Source organism: Columba livia, chromosome 5 (assembly GCF_036013475.1).
Source record: "Columba livia isolate bColLiv1 breed racing homer chromosome 5, bColLiv1.pat.W.v2, whole genome shotgun sequence".
NCBI classification, from domain to species: Eukaryota; Metazoa; Chordata; class Aves; order Columbiformes; family Columbidae; genus Columba; species Columba livia.
In genome coordinates this window covers 32,353,489-32,372,640 of record NC_088606.1, presented here as the reverse complement: position 1 = coordinate 32,372,640, position 19,152 = coordinate 32,353,489, and the positions used below count along the sequence as shown (strand labels likewise).

Genomic DNA, 19,152 nt, shown 5'->3' with positions numbered 1-19,152 from the left:
TTTAGGAAATATTAACAAATAGTGTTCTGAAAACAAAGCACGGCCCACAGCACTGAGTGGATGTTGCTTATTAATAATAGTTGTGGAACTCACAAAAATGCCAGTTTAAATCCACACCTGTGAAACAACAGATGTGTATGATTGTAATGAGTCTGGGAAACTATTCTGGGTCTATGAATCAGTATTTTCCAGTGAAAGTGTGTAGATCAATAGACTAGACTTAAGACTCTAGACTGAAAAATTAACACTTTAAAATGTCTATAAAACTTTTAATTCACTTTTAATTCTCTATTAAATATTATTTTATATTTCTTTTTGCAGTCTGTCATGCAAAGACACTAACTATAAAACACGTGCATAAGTCTGCACACACATGTATGTGTGTATACACATTTATACCTTATATATCTGTAATTGTTTTAATATCAAATATATTTCAGACATTTTAATTGCAACTGTAGAATATTTTAATGACAGAAGGATAAAAATCCCCTCAATTTCTTACTAAGCTTCCGCTTTTCACTCCTGCTTACTGGCATAGTTTACTTTCAAATCAATCATTTGACTGCCCTAGTTATTTCAAGGGATTGTTTCAGCCTGGCCTCTGAAGGGATGCTTTAATGTAATGTCAATTCGCTTCTGAGGCTGGTGAGATGGGGAGGGAGAGGAGGAGAGTGAGGGGCACCAGGAATACTGAAGACATATGGTGGTGTAACAATCAAAACAAAGGAAAGCAACTGTGCCGTAAATCACATCAGTGAACTGAATGCAGCCAGGAGTATAGGGATTCAGCATTTGGATGAAGATACATGTAGACAAGGCAAAGCAAAACAGTAGGTCTGAAAAAATATGCTTGATGTAATGCATTCATACTGAAATAAGCACGATTATTTTTCCTCTGCTGTGAAATACAAGAAACATCAAAATGTTGCTTAGAGTTCCAATCTAGAAGACTCATTTCTAATTATTTAATCTTACTTTTTGCTGTTCTTCGTATTCTGAAGCACTCATTAACTTTCTCATAATCTGTATTCTACCATTAGAGATTTAAAACTGTTCTGGTGTAAATAAGATCCTAAGGGTTTTTAAATTCTGGGTCCACTAAAGTCAGTAGGAATTGCCATTAGTAGCATCAAAATTGACTACCATGGGATGGAGATATTACAATCTAAATGGAAAATAAATGTATTTTTACTCTTTGAAAAATTATAATTATTTAATTATTAAAAATTATAATTATTTAATTATTAAAAAAATATAAATTTACTTAAACTTCTTCCAATTACAATTCGTAATTCCTTTTGATTTCTAAGGAAAAGAGGAAAACGAGGTTTGCCAAACTGAGTCTTGCCGATATTCTGTATTGGTTCTAACACAGTGGCTGCATAATTGACTGGTATTTTACCATAATGCACTATTCTGTTATATAGGGCTGCATATATTTTGGAATATGTATGTTTGAAAGAATAGACTCTAGGAAAAAAAAACAAAACAGCTTTTCACCAGTGAAAGATAATTTTCATTCACATATTGAATTTATTATTGTGTGTTTCTTTGCATCTTTACAATGTGTACTAAGTCTGATTATATGAAACCCTTCATAGTCTTCCTTGTCCAAGGCATTTTTGAATGGCTCTTTGGTGAGTATGGAATCTTAAAGTAAGCTATAATGGGAATCCACATGAAATTTGCTCACACATTTATGCTTAAACAATCATAGTCCATGAAGCTGCATTAATGGATGCTCTAGTAGAATGTGAGTGCTTCTTTGAGACTCGTGAAAGAGAGAAGAGAAAATCAGGAGACTGCAGCAGATGGTCTGGCTCCTGGAATACTTTAGTTCTTTTGTACTTCCTTCCAGAGCCTGTCAATTCAGAATGATTTGATTCCATGAAGTTTTCCTTCTAGCTGGAGCTTGTCTGCAAACAAATTAGACTTTACTCTTGGGAGTTTGCAAGAAGTGCGGACTCTGTTGTATTGGGAGCTGTGCATATGCCAGAAGTATATGCAGTTGTGATTTCATATATATGTCCAAATTATTTCCAAGGAAATTGATTTGAATGGTTAGTTTTTTTCATGAGACTGTCCTTGTGGACAGATGACAAGACCCCCATGAAGCTTGAGTGATTTTATCTGTTGGGGAATCAAATATGCTGCAACTAGGAAAGTATGATACTTGGCATTTGTTTTTTAGTTAAAGCAGTTACATTTAGGTATTTTAAATTCTCTTAGTTCAAAACATTGTGGAATATTTACTTAATGTCTGCCCTCCTCATTAATATTTCTTATATACCCCCCTTGGTAAGTATAGTTACAAAATTCAGCATGACATATGAGCCCTCACTTTAAAAGCTCGTGAATATTTATAGCTTTATTCTTTCTTTACTGACAACTTTCATTGATTTTCTGAAAAAATATTCAATTTATAGCATTCTTCAGCAGTAGATATGAACCCCTGATGCATAATAGGGTTTATGCGTTACGGAAAGCCTTGAATTCTGTTTACCTGACACCTTGCTGTTCTCAAGCGTTAAATGTATAAATGCAGGCTATATTGCATCTTCATGACAATGAACACTGTTGCTTGCCCTGTTATTGACAGCTTTGACACAAACACTGCTGACCAGGTGTGAAGAGTGTGCTACCTATTTCTTGACAGCAAAATTACAGTGTTCTTGAAATGTCAGTTTCTCTTGTGAAGGACTGTGGTTATTAGTACATCCTGATCTCATAGCTTTTGAGAAGTCTTTATTTTTCAAACTGTAGGAAAAATGCACCTTCTGTGGTGTGAAACACCAGAGTTGTCTTTTGAAGGAATTTTATTTAAGAAAAAAACAGAGAGGTATTTCTCATTAAGATGCACATAACAGCTGACTGCAGCTAGGATTGTACTCATACAGTTGGGGGACAATATACACACAAATACTCATTTTAATGAGAGAGAAAGTGAAGGTGGAAGCAGATGACCTAGATGATTTTATGAATAAAAGTTATAATCTGATGCAATCATTTCATTAATACACACATGGCACCAAATGAAAAGAGAGCTTAGCAGATGGCTATGAGAGGTCTTAAAAAGGCATTTTCAGTTTAGTAGCTAATGATTTACATTTCATGGACTACACCAAATCCTATCAGAAAGGAAGCACTTATCATATCAGTCTTTCAAAGAAAGTTCTACTACTTTATGAAAGTAATGCTGAAAAATCTCTTTTGAGACACTAACTAGAAAATGCAGTCGCAAAGCAGATATGGGGCAACACGTTTCACAAAAAACTTCTAAAAGAAAACCCCATTATTGTGTTTATCTTACAGTCTTTAATTAAAACCCCTTTCTTTGCTCCCAGTTTGCTACAATTGGCAGAAACAGTGGTTTGCAATATAATAATGAAATACAGTCATTTGTCATGCAGTTTTGGAATCTAAACATGACATTTATTTCTTTGCTGCAATTATGGATCCACTGTGAACAACTGAGAAAAAAGATCATCGAGGAAGGTTGTTGGTATAGTACTAAAAATATATAGCTTGATTTTGAGGTAATTTATTTGGAATAACTATAGGATGAATATATAACTTTGAAAGGAGGTAGTACTTGTGGAAGGCTTGTGTAAAATCTGTATTCTGTTTTTACATTAGGAAACCTCAGTATAGAAAAAAATGAGGCAGGAAAATACTGTTGTCGAGGACACTGTCTGACAGCAGGCATGGCACTAGCCGTGTGTCTTCTTCGTCCTGCCTCAGTCATGCCGTCCACCTGCAGGGGGTCTGATGGGCAAGCCAAATGTGTCAGCTCTGCTCCTGGTGTGATCCGCTCCGTACCTGAGGAATGTGCAACCTGGTCTCAGGACCCTTTACAAAACCAGATCAGGGCAAAAGGGTTGGATTTCTTAGAGAGAATCTGGCCTACAGCTTCTTAGAGACAGATTAACCTTGGTTTGGCATCAAACTGAGGACACATACAGTCTCATTGTTCAAACCTAATCCAAGATCAACTAAGTCTGTATTATTTTATTACAAATGATCATTGCATCTTTGAACACGTGCAGACTCTGAAGTTTTCTTTTTGCAAAGCTTGTTTGAGCTCCTATTAGGAACAGCAGATTTTATATTGAACTCTGTCTGTAGAGGAATACACATTCCCTTCAAATGCAAAGTAAAACAAACAAAAATAAACCCTCCTGCCCAAGAAGCTGATTTTGTTTCCTTTGTATGTGACTAACAAAAAAAATTGAACTGGATAGGCTTGGCCCTGCTGCAATCTGGTATTGCTGCTTCATTAGGAAATGGTTCCTTGTAAGCTGGGAGACATAAAGCTTTGATAATCCTGAATGTTTGTGAATGAAATATCGGCATGGTTTTCTAATGTGAATACCATACACTGTGCAATATACATGCACAGCATGCTAGGCAGCTTGCTGCTCTGCAAATCCCAGCTTTACCATAGGCTGAAGCATTCAGGGGAATGGTGTAAAACCTAAGATGAACCTTTAGAAGCTGAAAATCTTCTTATGTCTACAACTCTCTCTTACAATCATGACTATACATAGTCTGAGCACTTCGTGATTTAGAAAATTTGTCAGATAAGTCCATGGGTTGCTGTTACACGTGTAATGGGTAATGAAAATTCAAATAATTGCATTCTTCATACACTTTTCACTGTTGCACTAAACAGTCAGAGAACATCACATTGATTCTTATTACTTCTATTTTGACAATAACTCAGGGCTCAAATTAAGGATAGCAATTCATAGTTCTAGAAATTGTACATGTATGTTTGAGATACATCAAACTCCTTTGAGTTTTCTAGTCATTTAAAACATATGTTAGCATCATGAAAGAGACTCTCATTGCTGAAATTATTTTTTTCCCAAACTCACTAAGGTCTGAAGCTCAGTTAACTTCTTCAACTCTAAGGCTAAGTACCCTGCTTGTGAAGGTGGTTGCGGGGAGGGGTATGAAGTTACTGTTAATAAAGGAGACGTCAGCTATTTCAGAATGAGGTTCAACTCCTGTGAGAGCAGGCCTCAAAGTACTTAACTTCAAACCATATTCAAATCAAAAGCAATTTCAGAACAGTGCATACATGTTGGCAGCATTCATTTATGGTATTTCCTGTCCATGTCTCCATGACAGCTGGACTGTCAGTAGTAAGTAGAAATCATCACACTGAGCAAACACTGTCTAACTGTTCATTAATAAGCCAGTGTTTTATATGATCAGAATTTATTTCCATTTAATTTACTGGTCCTAAGAGCCCAGGTAAGTGGGTTTATATCCCAGCGCTAGAGAACAGCTTTCCTTTGTGGAAATTCTTATTTTGTTTATGGACCAAAATCTTGCCTCCTCTTTTCAGTAATTTCAATCATGGGCTTTCTCTCTCTGTTTGGTTTGCTAAATAGGATTATCATCATTAGCTTCTTAGTGTATCTCCTGCCCTCTCTTCTTCTACACATGCATTACCGCTTCCTTTAGTGCTTTGATTTCTCCCATTTTCAGATCCGTCTCCAAACATATACTTTGGGGTTCATATGAGACACCCAACAGCCAGGTTAGGTGGACAGATACTACAGTCCTCTTAAAACAAAAGAAACTACCTCTTCTTTGTAGTTACAGTGTTGCTGCATTGGCAAGTTTTACAAACTGTATGCAAAAAACAAATACAGGAATTGTGAGAACCAGTTTTTGAAAATAATGCAGTCAGATTTCAAGGAAAAAAAAAGTGATTATTCAGTTGTCCCAGTACTTCCTAACAGTGTGGAAAGGAAACAATTCAGATTATTGAATGCTTCTTCACAAACTCATGATTGAGAGACAGGAAAAATCTGAGGATTTCTGTGCAGAGATATCAATTGATCTTATCTTATTTGATACTTCAATAACTCTAAGATTTGGGGATCCAATCAGGCAACTGGCCCAATCATGTGAATCAGAGACCATCTGCACACTCCAAATGAAAAGACAACAAACCTTAGGGTGTCTAAAACACACAGATGTCCTCTGCACAGATGAAGCATGGACCTATCTATTCAGAAAACACTTGACATCGTTAATACAACATGAATTGGTTCATGAGAGCTACTAAGAAAACAAAGAACTACGCTGTTTACAATGGCCTCAGCAGTCCTGCTTTTGAAAGAGACTGATTTTACTGAGTTTGGCAGTAGGAGCATTATGATCAGACTGACTAGAGTTTTTCTTATGTTGCTTTTTAATGAGATTAGTTGAGCAAAAAGAACAGCAAGTATGAAGCTTTATTTAATCTTTATTGAAATATACAGAATATATTTTATGCTTCTCCACCAGAGAACAGTCAATTCCAGTTGGTGCCAGTGTTTTGTGTGGAATTGTTTGGTGGTGTCTCAGGTACAGTCTCTAAGGGTATCTGTAAAATTAAAAAAAAAAATATTTTAAACACATTATAGTAGTTTATGGGAATAAATATGTGGGCTGATTATAATGCAGGAATTTATTAAAGATATTTTATTTTCATGCTGTTTAGAGACACTTTGTGTGAATGTCTGCTGGTTTTCATAGCATAAATCCAGTCTCAGTCTCAGAATTCTCTGAAATGGCTATAAATACGTTTAATTTCACCTTAGCGTTTCTTATATCTGGAATCAGGCAAGAAGGAAGATGCAGTTTTAAGTGCAGTATCTTCCAAGGGTAAGCAGTTCTAACAGGTAAGGTCATTGCTGTATGACACCTCTCTTTTGTGAGTGACAGAAAACACAGCCGACAGGGAGGGAAGCAGAGCCTCGCAGTCCCCCGGAATCCTCCCGGCAGCCGGGCGTTCGTGGCTGCAGGGACCACGGTGTCAAAGTCACGCCCTAGAGCAGCTTTTCAAACCAGCAGCCGAGGGGCAGCGCCCGTTCTCTGGCGGGGCGGCTCTCCCGGGGCGGGCCGGAACGGGCCGGTCCCGCCGGCGAAGCGCCGGGCTGTGCCGGCGGGCGGGGGCCGCTGGGGCAGCGGGTGCCCGGCCGGGGTGAGCCGGCGAGGAGGCGCTCGGTTGCACAACTAACCTCGTGCCGGCTGGGGCAGCTCTTCCTCCGCCCCCCGCCTCTTCCTCCTTCTCCTCATTTATTTATTTCATTTATTTTATTGCATTTATTTATTTATATTCACCGGAATAATAAAAATGAGAAAATCCGAGCCCTGCTTTTGGCTGCTCTCCACCAACCTGTCAGTGACGCAAGCGGAGACTACTTAAAGGCAGATTAGAGGCAGCAAGACATTAAAAGCCAACCTTCCTCCCTCCACGCCGCGGGTCCGCCGCATCGCGCCGCGCCACGAGCTGAGCGGACCGGGCTGGTGGCGGCCGCCGCGGGGCCCCGAGCGGAGCCGAGTCCAGCCGAACCTAGCGCTGCCGAGCGGAGCTCTGAGTCCTCCGGCAGGGCTGTCACCTCCACCCGCCTTCCCCTCACTGGACTGCGGGCGGTAGAGAGGGGTTGCTCTTTCGTTTGTTTTTCCTCCCTCTAAAAAAAAAGGGGGGGGGGCGGAGATAGGAAAAGGAAGGACGAAGTGAAAATCCCCTCCGCTTGCCAAAGTCTTTGTCTCCGGATGAACAGCGATGGGGGAATGGACTATTCTAGAGAGGCTACTGGAAGCTGCCGTGCAGCAGCATTCTACTATGATAGGGAGGTAAGGACTTCGGGGGAGCTGCGGGGGGTTCGGGGGTATTCCCTTCTGTCCGAGCGGGCGGGCGGGAGGGTCGGCGGCACACGCCGGGTCTCGGCCGTGTGGGGCACCGTCCCCGCGGGGCCCGTGCAGTGGGTACCTTGAGTTCGTGTGTGTGATGAGCGGGGACACTGCAAACGCCGTCGTCCTTGTCCCCGAGGAGCCGTGGGGCAGCGGGCGGCCATCGGGGACACCCCGCCGCCATCAGGGTCCCACGGCCGGAGCAACCCCGTGCCGCTCCCTCCCGTGCTTTCGGGGACCCTAGCGGCCCGTGTGATTGCTTTTTCTCCAAAGGGAGGTCGGGGCGGGGGGCAGCGCTGACGGCCGCCTGAGATTTTTGACAGCGGCGGATTCGCACGGCCGCACACGATCGCGCCGAGGCGATGCCGCGCAGGCTGCGCATCTCCTGCGCGGGAGCGGGGCTGCCGCCGCCGGCCGCCGATGCCGGACCGCCGCTGACGGGAGCCGGGCCGGGGGAGCCGCAGTCCGGGGCCCCGGTCAGCACTGGACAGCTCCCGGCGGCGCGGCGGCGGCGCGCACTGACGGGCTTTTCTGTTCCAGGATTCTGCTGACCGTGGTGGTGATCTTCAGGATACTCATTGTGGCCATTGTAGGGGAGACGGTGTACGATGACGAGCAAACTATGTTTGTCTGTAACACGCTGCAGCCAGGCTGCAACCAAGCTTGTTACGACCAGGCTTTCCCCATTTCTCATATAAGGTACTGGGTGTTCCAGATCATCATGGTGTGCACTCCCAGTCTCTGCTTCATAACGTACTCTGTTCACCAGTCTGCTAAGCAGAGGGAACGGAGGTACTCCACCGTCTTCCTCACCTTGGAGAGGGACCAGGATTCAATGAAGCGTGAGGACAGTAAGAAAATCAAGAACACGATTGTCAATGGGGTGCTGCAGAACACTGAGAACTCCACCAAAGAGGCAGAACCAGACTGCTTAGAAGTGAAGGAAATCCCCAATCCTGCTATCAGAACTACAAAATCAAAGATGAGGAGGCAAGAAGGCATTTCTCGATTTTATATCATCCAAGTGGTCTTTCGAAATGCCCTAGAGATTGGATTCTTAGTGGGACAGTATTTTCTGTATGGATTCAATGTCCCTTCCATGTATGAATGTGACAGATATCCTTGCATTAAAGAAGTAGAGTGCTATGTCTCTAGACCCACTGAGAAGACTGTATTCTTGGTATTCATGTTTGCTGTCAGTGGGATTTGTGTGGTGCTCAATTTGGCAGAACTGAACCACTTGGGCTGGAGAAAGATCAAAATGGCAGTGAGAGGAGTACAGGCAAAAAGGAAATCCATATATGAAATCAGAAATAAGGACCTGCCAAGAATGAGCATGCCTAACTTTGGCAGGACTCAGTCAAGTGACTCAGCTTATGTGTGAGTCTGTGACAGAACTGAAACACTGTGCCAGGTGGAACAGACCCAGAGACCATTAGAGAAAGGTACATTGCTTAGGCAAGCATTTTAACAAACCACCAAGAAAGCCATTAAGGTATTGGATCCGCAGTTACTGAACTAGCTGCAAAATGCAGTGCTATGTAAAAGACTGAAAAAACAGCTATAAAACTATGCTTGATCTAGCCTTACAGCACAGCTACTATTATTCCTACTTTTCTTTAAAATGATTGGGTGTTATCTGTTGGTGGAGCGGCTTTTTGGTCATCATTAGGATAAGTTTACAGTTTGGACTGTCTAATTGTTGTAAACGTGTAGAATGTTCATATTAAAATCTGCAAGGATACTCTATATGGGGTGGGGAAAACAGTTGCAATGTGCAGGTGTAAGCATGTTTTAAAAGAAGGGTAGTTGCACTGTAAGCAACCTGACCACAGTTCAATCAGGATATATGCGTTCACCTATCTCACAGATGTCTTATATTATTTTGCTTGCCCAAATCACAGAGTTTATTCCTGGTGTGTATTACTAGGTATTTTCTATCATAGCTTGTGCATCAATTAGTTATGCTAAACAATAAATGCTGAATATAATTTTGCCATTTTTTTATTTGCCTATCCTCACACATGCACCAGAGACCTTAATCATCTTACATTAGTTGTGATCTGCAAAATATATCAGTACATTACAGTTCATTCCCTAATATGTGCATGGATAAGATGGAGCTGGTTCATGCCAGCCAAGCTATGTATTTACTTATAATTACCTATGATGACACACACACCAAAGGAACAGAGTTAATTGCTTTTAACTGTGAATATATCATCTTCTCTCTGCTCTTATTTATATAAGTGCCATACTTGAAACATCTGACTCTGTACTTAGTCAAAAGGTCATCTTGGGATACCAGCTGGAATAAAGTGATTTTATACTCTCCTTTGTTTATTTTATGCTGTTTAGTCATTGCAATGGTGTAAAAAACAGCTAAAATCTTTATTGATAAATAAAGTACTTGCCTTTTTTTTTTTTTTTGGTAAGCCAGAAAGATTTATTCTTCTTTATTATTGTATACAGTTGTAGAAATGTACAGGATCAAAATAATTGACTTATGACAATTATTCTTCAGGGTTTAAAGTGTCTTGTTGATATTCTAAACTCTAAGTGACAAAACCTGGGAAATCAGGACTACTTGTTATGCCTGTTTTCCTCCTTAAGCAAGCTTTCTCTGTCTTTAAAGCCTGATCCAAAGCCCACTGACACCAAGAGCCTTCTTTCTGCTGACATACAGGGCAACACAGTTGTCTGCCAAGGTCACTTTGGGAATAGTCAGAGTGCGTTTACCTATAAATGAAACAATTGCAGATTTTCATCAGGGAATCCGAATAGTAACCTCAGCTTTTCTGCATTACAGCTGGTTCAAGAAATACACTCTTTGTGTTCTGTCAAGTTACTGGTAAGCTACTGGGGCAGTCACAAATAAATCTCTGTTAACAGCAACCGTTTTAACATAGGAGGCTAAGTTTTTCCTAAGGACCTTATGTAATTCCCACTGATTTCAACAGAAAATATCCCACTGTCAACAGTAGGAGTTGGATCAGGACTGAAAATATATAGAAGTGCATTCCTAACTAAATAGTGTCTGCCCTTTAAAGAAAAGGGCCAAAATGGTGCTGGAATATTCAAGGATGCTTTATAACGTAAGAAAGAGACAGGCTCAGAGTCACAGATGGCCTTTTGATTGTATTTTTTTCAAGCCTAAAAATGGCTTTTATTGCATTTTGGCTTGGAGATAATGCATATTAACCTTTTCTTTTTGGCTTACGGTGAATACTTTAATGTTTCATTCTTGTGGTTTGCCAGTATTGCCACTTAAAAAAAAATCGATTAATTCTTAGATAGTATATTCATTATCATTTTCATCCGTGGCCTTTTTTCTTCCACTGTGAAACATAAGAAGACTTTGAGATGTGTCGTGTTTTTAAGGATATTTTCAAAAGTATTTAATGTATATAATGAACAATTTTTCGAATTTGATTGTAGAAACCTATAGAGACGGATTTATGAAATGATTCTTTGCGTTATAAATGCACACTGATATTGCTAGTTGACTGCATGCTCACTGGAAGACTGCATGTTATTTTTAGAAGGACAACATGGCAGCTAAAATCTCCATCTGCAATATAACAAGCTTCTGAAGATTATTATTTGGCACAGAATTCCAAGTCTAATTTTCATTTTTCTCAGTCCCGGGATGGTTGGCAAAACATTCTTTTGAATAGATATTAAAGGGAAAAATGTTGTTTGACAGTCATAAGCATTGTTTTAATGTTGAAGAAACAGGAGATTGTGTGCAAAGGACTTGATCCAGTGCCAATTAAAGTTGAAGGAAAAAACCTCATGCTGAATTCCCTGGGCTTTGGTTCAGGTTCAGCATAATTTCCTGTTAGGCAGAAGCCCTAATGCAAGTTATTTCCAGCGGCTGCATAGCAGTGTTTAGTCAAACTCTAGTGAACGTTCATGTTTTGAAAACTGTAAGGTTTTAATACCTTCTAATTCTTTAGGTAGGACTAATAAAGAATTTGTTTATAATAGTCAATGCCAGTGACTCAGTTAATTCAATTGTTTTAGGCGGTTGCACATTTTGTACTCCAGTAATCAGGGATTCTTTAGAATTTTCATAAGAGAAACATATAAAGAAATGTAAATGTTAATTTATGCAACAGGATCAGTGATAAAGTAGACACAGACTAATTTTTTTGATCGACAGAAATGCCATCCTCCATATTTACACTAAATAGAATACAGCTTTTCATATTTCAGAAGAGAAATGAAATGGTGTCGAGATTAGTTGTTGTAATCTTCCTTTTCAACTGTTGTTTTTCATTTCTAACCAACTACATGTTTTTCATGGACAAAAGAAATATTGCAAACACTTTTAAAATCAATGTATCATGTGAGAGTCATATGATTAATGTTAATGGACTGTTTGCATGGAAGCTGACTATTCATTTACAGAATAATGCATTAAAATTGTCACAGCAATGGAAAAGTTTGTTAACTGAACACAACTGAGTGAACACGAAGCTGAAGGGCACATTACTGGCCACTTAGGACTTGCTCAAGCCTTGATGAAGTGAATTAGTCTTGCCATTGACATCTGTGGAAGAATCAGACATTAAATATGAACATTAAATTCATGTTTGTTTTATTCATCGTACACCCTGTTTTTGTACTGGTGGACAATATTGTATATCATCATGTTTGCAAACATAAAAAATATGTTGACTAAGCTCTTATGGAAAACTGTGATAGAATTTAATTCACTATTGGTTCTGTGGAATTTTAAAATTTACATAAAATAATTATATTATTTCATTTTTACATAATTTGATCTCGTGCTTCTTGAACCTGTGTGAATTTTGAAAACTATTTGCGGAGAGGTTTTGAACCCTTTCACTAGGTATATGTGATTTGCAATGAGATTTTATATATATATATATATTAATAGATTAAAAAAAAAGATAATGAAAACTAGCTTCATTTTACATAGGGAAGCTGAATTGACCATTTCTATAAATAGTTCAGTTTTAAGGACCATTGACTTTGAAGAAATATAAGGTTTTTAGTTTTTCTTAATGAAAATATGAAGAACAAAGTGGTCAACTGAGATGAATGAATCATGGAAGTGGTAAGACAGATTTTAGTTTGTTTTATGATAGAGAAGTCAGAAACTCCAAAGATGGCTCAGTGCTTGTCTCACATATCTCTAATAGGGTAGGACCTAGCCGCACCATAGGAAAAGATGCACGTGAAATATTAGGGTTAAATGTGAGGAAGAATTCTTTCCATCCGCATCTAAAAGAAGACATTTATTGTAGGAGAAGAGGATGGACCAGATGGATATTGTCCCTGCACCCTTCTGGTTTTGTTTTGTTTGAATATAAAAATTTCACACCCTTTTACCCCTTCAGGGAAACAGGTTAGAGGCTTTTGTTTGGTGTACAGGTATAGAAATGGGAATAAAGAAATAGAGAATTAGGAAGGAGAGAACAGGCATAGGTATTCCTCATTTAGCATGTAGTCTTGTTCTTCATCAAATCAATGATGAGACTTTGTTTTCTGTGGGACCAAGTCAATTCCTAGATGATCAGAAACTAAGTTTCATTATTTCATGAAAATAGCACTATTTTTATATTGCACACCCATCCCTGGACATTTTGGGATACTTTTTCCAGAAGTTCTGTTTTATTGTAAGCTCTCAGAAAACACACTAGGTTAGTATCAGCTACTTACACTAGATTCTAATCCTCACTCCCCTCCCAATGAAACTCTGATTATATCTCTGTGAAGAAAAATTGCAGTGGGAAGTGCTTCATATTATTTCTATTAAAATGTACTAAAAAAGTCAATCAGGTATCAGCAACCCATGAAATAAGTGCAATCAAATGACAGGGAGAATTCCATAGAGCTGCATTAATAATAAACCACAAAAATTATATATATAAATATATAGCTAAATATATGCAAGATTGTTAAAGGAATTTAACCTAAATTATATTACTGTGTTACAGATTGAATTTCAGAGTCAGATACAGAAGTCACATATTCAAAGAGACAGTTAAAAGCTGTGCAAATAATGCACAGGCATGTATTCTTGCAACCAGGTGCAATGACCTGACTGGATATCTAACATGCAAAAAACCTCAACAATCACTCTTTTCCTGTGAAATTCTGGGACTATGGGCTGTACTAGTTGTTGTAGCAAGTTTAACTGAGCAGCTGTGTATCAAGCTATAGCTAAAAAGATGCTTGCCTTCTTTGCGTTTAAAATCTATCAGCTTTTCCTGGTGGTGACTGAAATACAGGATGGATCAGATCTCTAGCTTGTAGGAACCTATGTATACAATGACTCTGATGTCCCTGCAAAGTGAGAATCTCTCCTGTATTCAACAGAATGTGAAAGGTATTTTTCTACTAATTTACTTTTTGTTTTTTGTTTGTTTGTTTGTGTATGTGATGTGGCTTGAAAGGACAGAGAAGGGTTACCAGTATCTGAGAATAATTAATAAACCCTAAAGTGATTAAGCAATTCTGGACTTTTAGTTTCTTTCACCAAAACCAGCATTTGCTGCATATGATTTCTCTATAAATATATTCACGGCACATAGTTAAATGCAACTTTAATATTTGAAATATTTTATGCAGGTTCTGATGCAGTCATGTTCAATGCTTTCATATTTTTTTTCCAGAGAAAGATCAGAAGATTGCTGGTTGAAATTGACTTAATCCCTGTTTTTTTAAGAAGTATTATTAATAGTTTATCCTCTATTTTAAATCTGTTAACTTTTTTTTTTTTTTTTGAGTGCTAAGGTGAATCATTATTTGCACCAGTAAAGCAGCATTGCCTCTGGAAGAAATTGTTTCCTTTTTGATGACAAGGTTTATTTGTCATATCTATAAGTTTTTAGAAAAATTAACATTGAGCAGTGATTTTATAACATATTAGAATTACAGGCTGTGAGGAGATACGATTGAGAAAGCAAAACTAGAAAAAAAAAAGTAATGGTTTGTGGGTATTAAGAAAAAACAGGTGGACTATGGGCTTACTTTTCTCTGCTTATGCAGTTTAGGGATAAAAGCATGTTCAAAACACATACATAAGCAAATATACAAGGTTCCTTGCATTATCTCTTATGTAAGCAAAAAAATTCTAGAAATGATTTATAAATATTTTTCGGCTTTTTCTTTGAAGAATCTAAATGACACATTACACTGTCCAAAGCGATAAAGAATAGTGACATACCTGTGAGTATCCCTAACTTTACTGAATTTGACATATCTGGAGATTTTTTTAAATGCACCATAATCTTCATCACAGGAATGCAATGAAAAGCATTTTGCCATTATAAAATTTGCCCATCAGAAAACAGACAGTACTTGACATAGATATCTAGTGGACTTAGATGGAGTGATCAGACTTAAAGCTTTACACTAAAGGGTGACTTGTGCTTGTGATGAATATGCATCATGAATGGAATTACTGCATGGTCAGAATAACCTAAATGTAAAAGGCTTTTCACATTTGTGATGTACTATAGATTCAGATGTTTTGTAGCAAGATAACATCTGTAGGAATTTCTTTACTCTCTCCCTTGGAAAAAGAAAACGAACCTGCTCTAGTGATATCCTTCATGTAAGAATGTGTATATGTACAGTTTCTCAGAGAGAAGAGTTCCCATCTGACATTGCTAGATGCCCACAAGCAAGTGCACTTGAGCAATATTTAGTTTACATATCTATAGAGATAAACGTATTCAACTCTTTACCACCATTTTCCCATGCGCAAGTGGGAAAACAGTTTGCAAGAACAAGGAAATATTTTGTTGTCTCTGCTATATATATGTACTAATTTCCCCAAAGTAAACCACTTCATATTTCTACCTCATGAATCTATTGAGGTTTCCTGTTTATAAAAGAGGTAGAAACATATTTCTAAAAAGTATTTAACACTTTTACATTAATTTCACAACTTTTTTTTCCTGCATGGTGTAAATTTTCTTGATGTATTCTTCAATTTAATACTCTAGGTATTATTTAGATATTGTCTCCACAGATGCTCAATTTTTCTGTTTTTCTTTAATTATTATAATTAACTGACACGCTGCACATATTTTAAGGTATTTTAATTCTTAAAGAGTGACAACAAATATAATCAAGTGTTTTGCTAAATTTGTATGAGGCAAACAATTATACATCATTGGAATCGTGGATTTTGGTTAAAAAAAAGGTTTTTACTTATCACTTTAATTATTACTCTGTTTTAAGAGATTATGTCTCCTTTATTTATGCATGTAATTTGAATATAAGTTGAGACCGAAGATTTTCTCTGCTATGTGGTGTGCATCCTCTGATTTTGGCTTCCTTTTAGACCAGTAAGATCATAGCATATGAGGAACCAAGGGAATCACAATGCTAAGAGGGACACATAAAAAATAGAAGTGAACTTTAGAGTGATGTTGCTCTTATAAATAACATATACTAAATGAAATCAGTCTTTATGGTTTAATCCCACATAAATGAATAGGTATCATTGTATATCATCTGCAACCTCACTAACAAAAAGGCAGTATTAGTCACTACTGAGAGATTTTTGTTTTAAAAGACTCAAATTTTAAATTTCTCAAATGATTGTTTAAAAATCCCTTAACAAGACACAAAGATTTGAATGTCATAGTGAAATTTGCCTATTTTCTTGATTTACTGAGGCACAAATGATAAAAACATCTCTGTTGATAAAATACTGCTTGGCTTGTATACATGTATTCCTCGACTTCTTTGCCTAACTTTGGCAGTCAAGAGAGAAGGGGGTTTAATTGTATAGTGTTTATTACACTGCAGTAGGAGCATAGACAGATAAAATATTTCTGGTATGATTTTTGAATTTGGCAGCATGAATCTTAGTATTAAGTAGGAAATATTCATCCATTCTATTTGCTCAACACCTTGACTTTTCTACTGTAAATTAATAAAATATTTTGAATTCATTTGAAACTTATTAAACTTCGAGGCCCTTGTGTACTCTTTCACAAAAACACACATCAGGGAGAAGCTAGCTGGTCAGCATGAGCATATAGTTATCTAAATTTAGCCTATTTTATTGAAAAGGTGTCAAATTTGATACATTTAAACTGTCAAGGCATTGGAATAGCAGCTTACACTTTGCAGTATTACAGGGTTTATAGTAATACACTGTGCCAAAGACTTATGCAGCATTGGATATTTGTTTCCTATCAGTACCAAGAAGCCTATGAATTCTTTCCGCATTTACTTCAATGGCCTTCTGCTTTGAATAAAAGAGGAAATTAAAAAAAGGAATCACACCAATATCGTGGTCAGGAGGTCTGGCTATGCTAAGGTCCCTGACTGTGCTGCCTCCTTAGCAAGTGTTTGAGCTTCCAAACCAAAAATACAAAAATGGAACTATGTTTAAATCATTAAACCTAGTTGAACAGGACTTTTGCTCAGAAACTTTCCCTGCTACTCTAATATAAGACTATGAATGATACTATAGGTTTGTGACAGTTACTGTAAAGCTGCAGCACTCCTGTGCGCAAATATTTAAATGTAATTAGCTCCTGAGTGGCCATTGGTCCAAGTGCCTGTCCCGAAGATACCCTATGGCTTACATACCTAGTAAAGAGAACTAACACACCTTTTTTTTTTTTTTTTTTTTTTTTTTACCAGCATCACTCTTCATGCAGCTTCCCATCTCAAGGTGTAACTCTCATTCAAGCAATCGTGTTTTCTCAAAATTTAGCCTAGGACAGTGGATCATATTCTCACAACAACTAAAATCACAAAACTGGCTCCAATCTGTTCAGCAGCATAAGCAAAACCACAGGAGAGAGATAAGGAAGAGCTGGCTTTGCCAGTTTGCTGCTGCCAAGGAGTGGGGAAGGAAAGCTGTGATTACTACTTGCCCTTGCCTTCACCCTTGTCCTCACTTCTCAGAGGCGGCTGTCACCTCACATATGCAGCCATTCCCTGGACCCGGCAGCTGTGGCGAGCTCCATCGTTGTGTGTGTTCTGTCCTGCCCGCTGGTGCCTTTGTAGGGAGTGTAATGGGCCCAACAACTGAAAGACCCTGGCAGTTGGTAGCTCTTGCTTGTCCAGGAATGGCTTCATTGTTCTTGAGCAAGACAACAAACATTTTTTTTGTGCAAGAGAGCTGACTGTAATATTATGCCCAAGGCAACTCTTGATAGTTCATGCATTCAATCCACAGCACAAAAAAAATAGTTTAATAAACATGAGAGTCATTTTATGAAATTAGGACTGTAATTTCTCAGTTGCTAAGAGATATACACAACAAAATTATTTATATTGGATCATTCATTCAGATATGCTGACTCATTACAGAATTAGTGCATATTTCAGGCTGAATTCTACATAAGAATGTGTAAGGGTACTTCTGTCAATGCCAATTAGAAATCCTTAAACTTATCTGAGAAAGTATATAATGTAAAAAAAAAGTAAGAGCAGCAGGGCAGCATTTTCTAAAAAGTTTCTTTTTTTTTTTTTTTTTTTTAAATAAAATACTACATGTAAAAAAGGTATTTTTTTCTTTACTTCTGATGAACATAACGTGCAATTGTTCCCTTGTTAATTTTTATAATACTTTTTATAACACCTTCTTCTGGCACTCCACATAGTCAGAGCTCCAGCATAGTTGAACACTGAAGATGAACATACTGATATAGATAAATACCCTCAAGCGAAAAAAGATGAAGTTCTAAGACTTCCAAAGAAGAAATATATAGTTGACTATACTCTCTAGAAATACGCTGAACTGTTTTTTAAAACAGAATTTATCCACAAAAGTTCTAAACAACTGCCAGAGGCTAACAATTTTTTTAAAGAATTGGGGGAGTGAGGTCAGGGACTGAAAAACATTTAATATATTGTTAGGTGAATATATATTTTGCTGGACCTGACAACCCTGAGAAAGTTGAGGCTGCCACAGCTCCATGTTCCACATCCAAACAGTAGCGAGGCTGAGCATGTATTCCCAGTGGGCACATGCACATGGTGCACACACATGAGCATCACATGCACACGTGGCTGGCCACATGAATCGTACAGACAGAGCACTCACAGGGACCTCATCCCAGTCCCCTCTCTGGCTGTGCAGGATGCAGGTGCATTACTGGAGATACATATACACATGTATACAATGTGGATCCATGCAACAGCCAGGCTGAGACACCTTATCTGCCCAGCAGCTGCCCTGGATCCCAGTCTCCCCAGTTGCTGTCACCTGGACTTACGATCCACCTGAGGCTCCCGCCCCACTCCAGGTGCTGCTGCAGACCCCTCTTGGCTCCCCCCAGGTACACACATGTGTGGCCACTGAAACCTGGCTAGGACTCCCCTGGTCCCCAGTAGCCAACCCTCCCTATGGCCCTGTCATTAGCGAGACACACACACTGGAAGATCATAAAGACCTCCAGACCCCATCGTTCTGCCAGCAGCAGGCTAAGACTCCCCAGCCCCCCC

At 38.5% G+C, this 19,152-nt stretch overlaps 1 protein-coding gene and 1 long non-coding RNA gene across 2 annotated transcripts; one reads left to right on the top strand and one right to left on the bottom strand.

Annotated features, from left to right (window-relative positions):
- Window positions 1–6,247: 6,247 nt before the first annotated feature.
- Window positions 6,248–7,321, bottom strand: LOC110358560 (uncharacterized). The gene is made up of 2 exons (XR_002413104.2): window positions 7,181–7,321; window positions 6,248–6,385 (listed from the first exon to the last, which is right to left on the bottom strand). It is a non-coding gene; the product is annotated as an uncharacterized LOC110358560 (long non-coding RNA).
- On the top strand, window positions 6,590–12,482 carry GJD2 (gap junction protein delta 2). Its single transcript, XM_005502295.3, has 2 exons — window positions 6,590–7,641; window positions 8,239–12,482. The coding sequence occupies exons 1-2, from the start codon at window positions 7,571–7,573 to the stop codon at window positions 9,080–9,082; spliced, it is 915 nt and encodes a 304-aa protein (XP_005502352.1). The 5' UTR covers window positions 6,590–7,570; the 3' UTR covers window positions 9,083–12,482.
- The last annotated feature ends 6,670 nt before the right edge of the window (window positions 12,483–19,152 follow it).

What these genes read in the sequence shown, in the direction of transcription:
- GJD2 (XM_005502295.3), top strand. Translation starts at nt 7,571, where the DNA reads ATGGGGGAATGGACTATTCTAGAGAGGCTACTGGAAGCTGCCGTGCAG. An exon ending in CATTCTACTATGATAGGGAG is followed by an intron (nt 7,642 to 8,238) that starts GTAAGGACTTCG and finishes TTTCTGTTCCAG; the next exon opens with GATTCTGCTGACCGTGGTGG.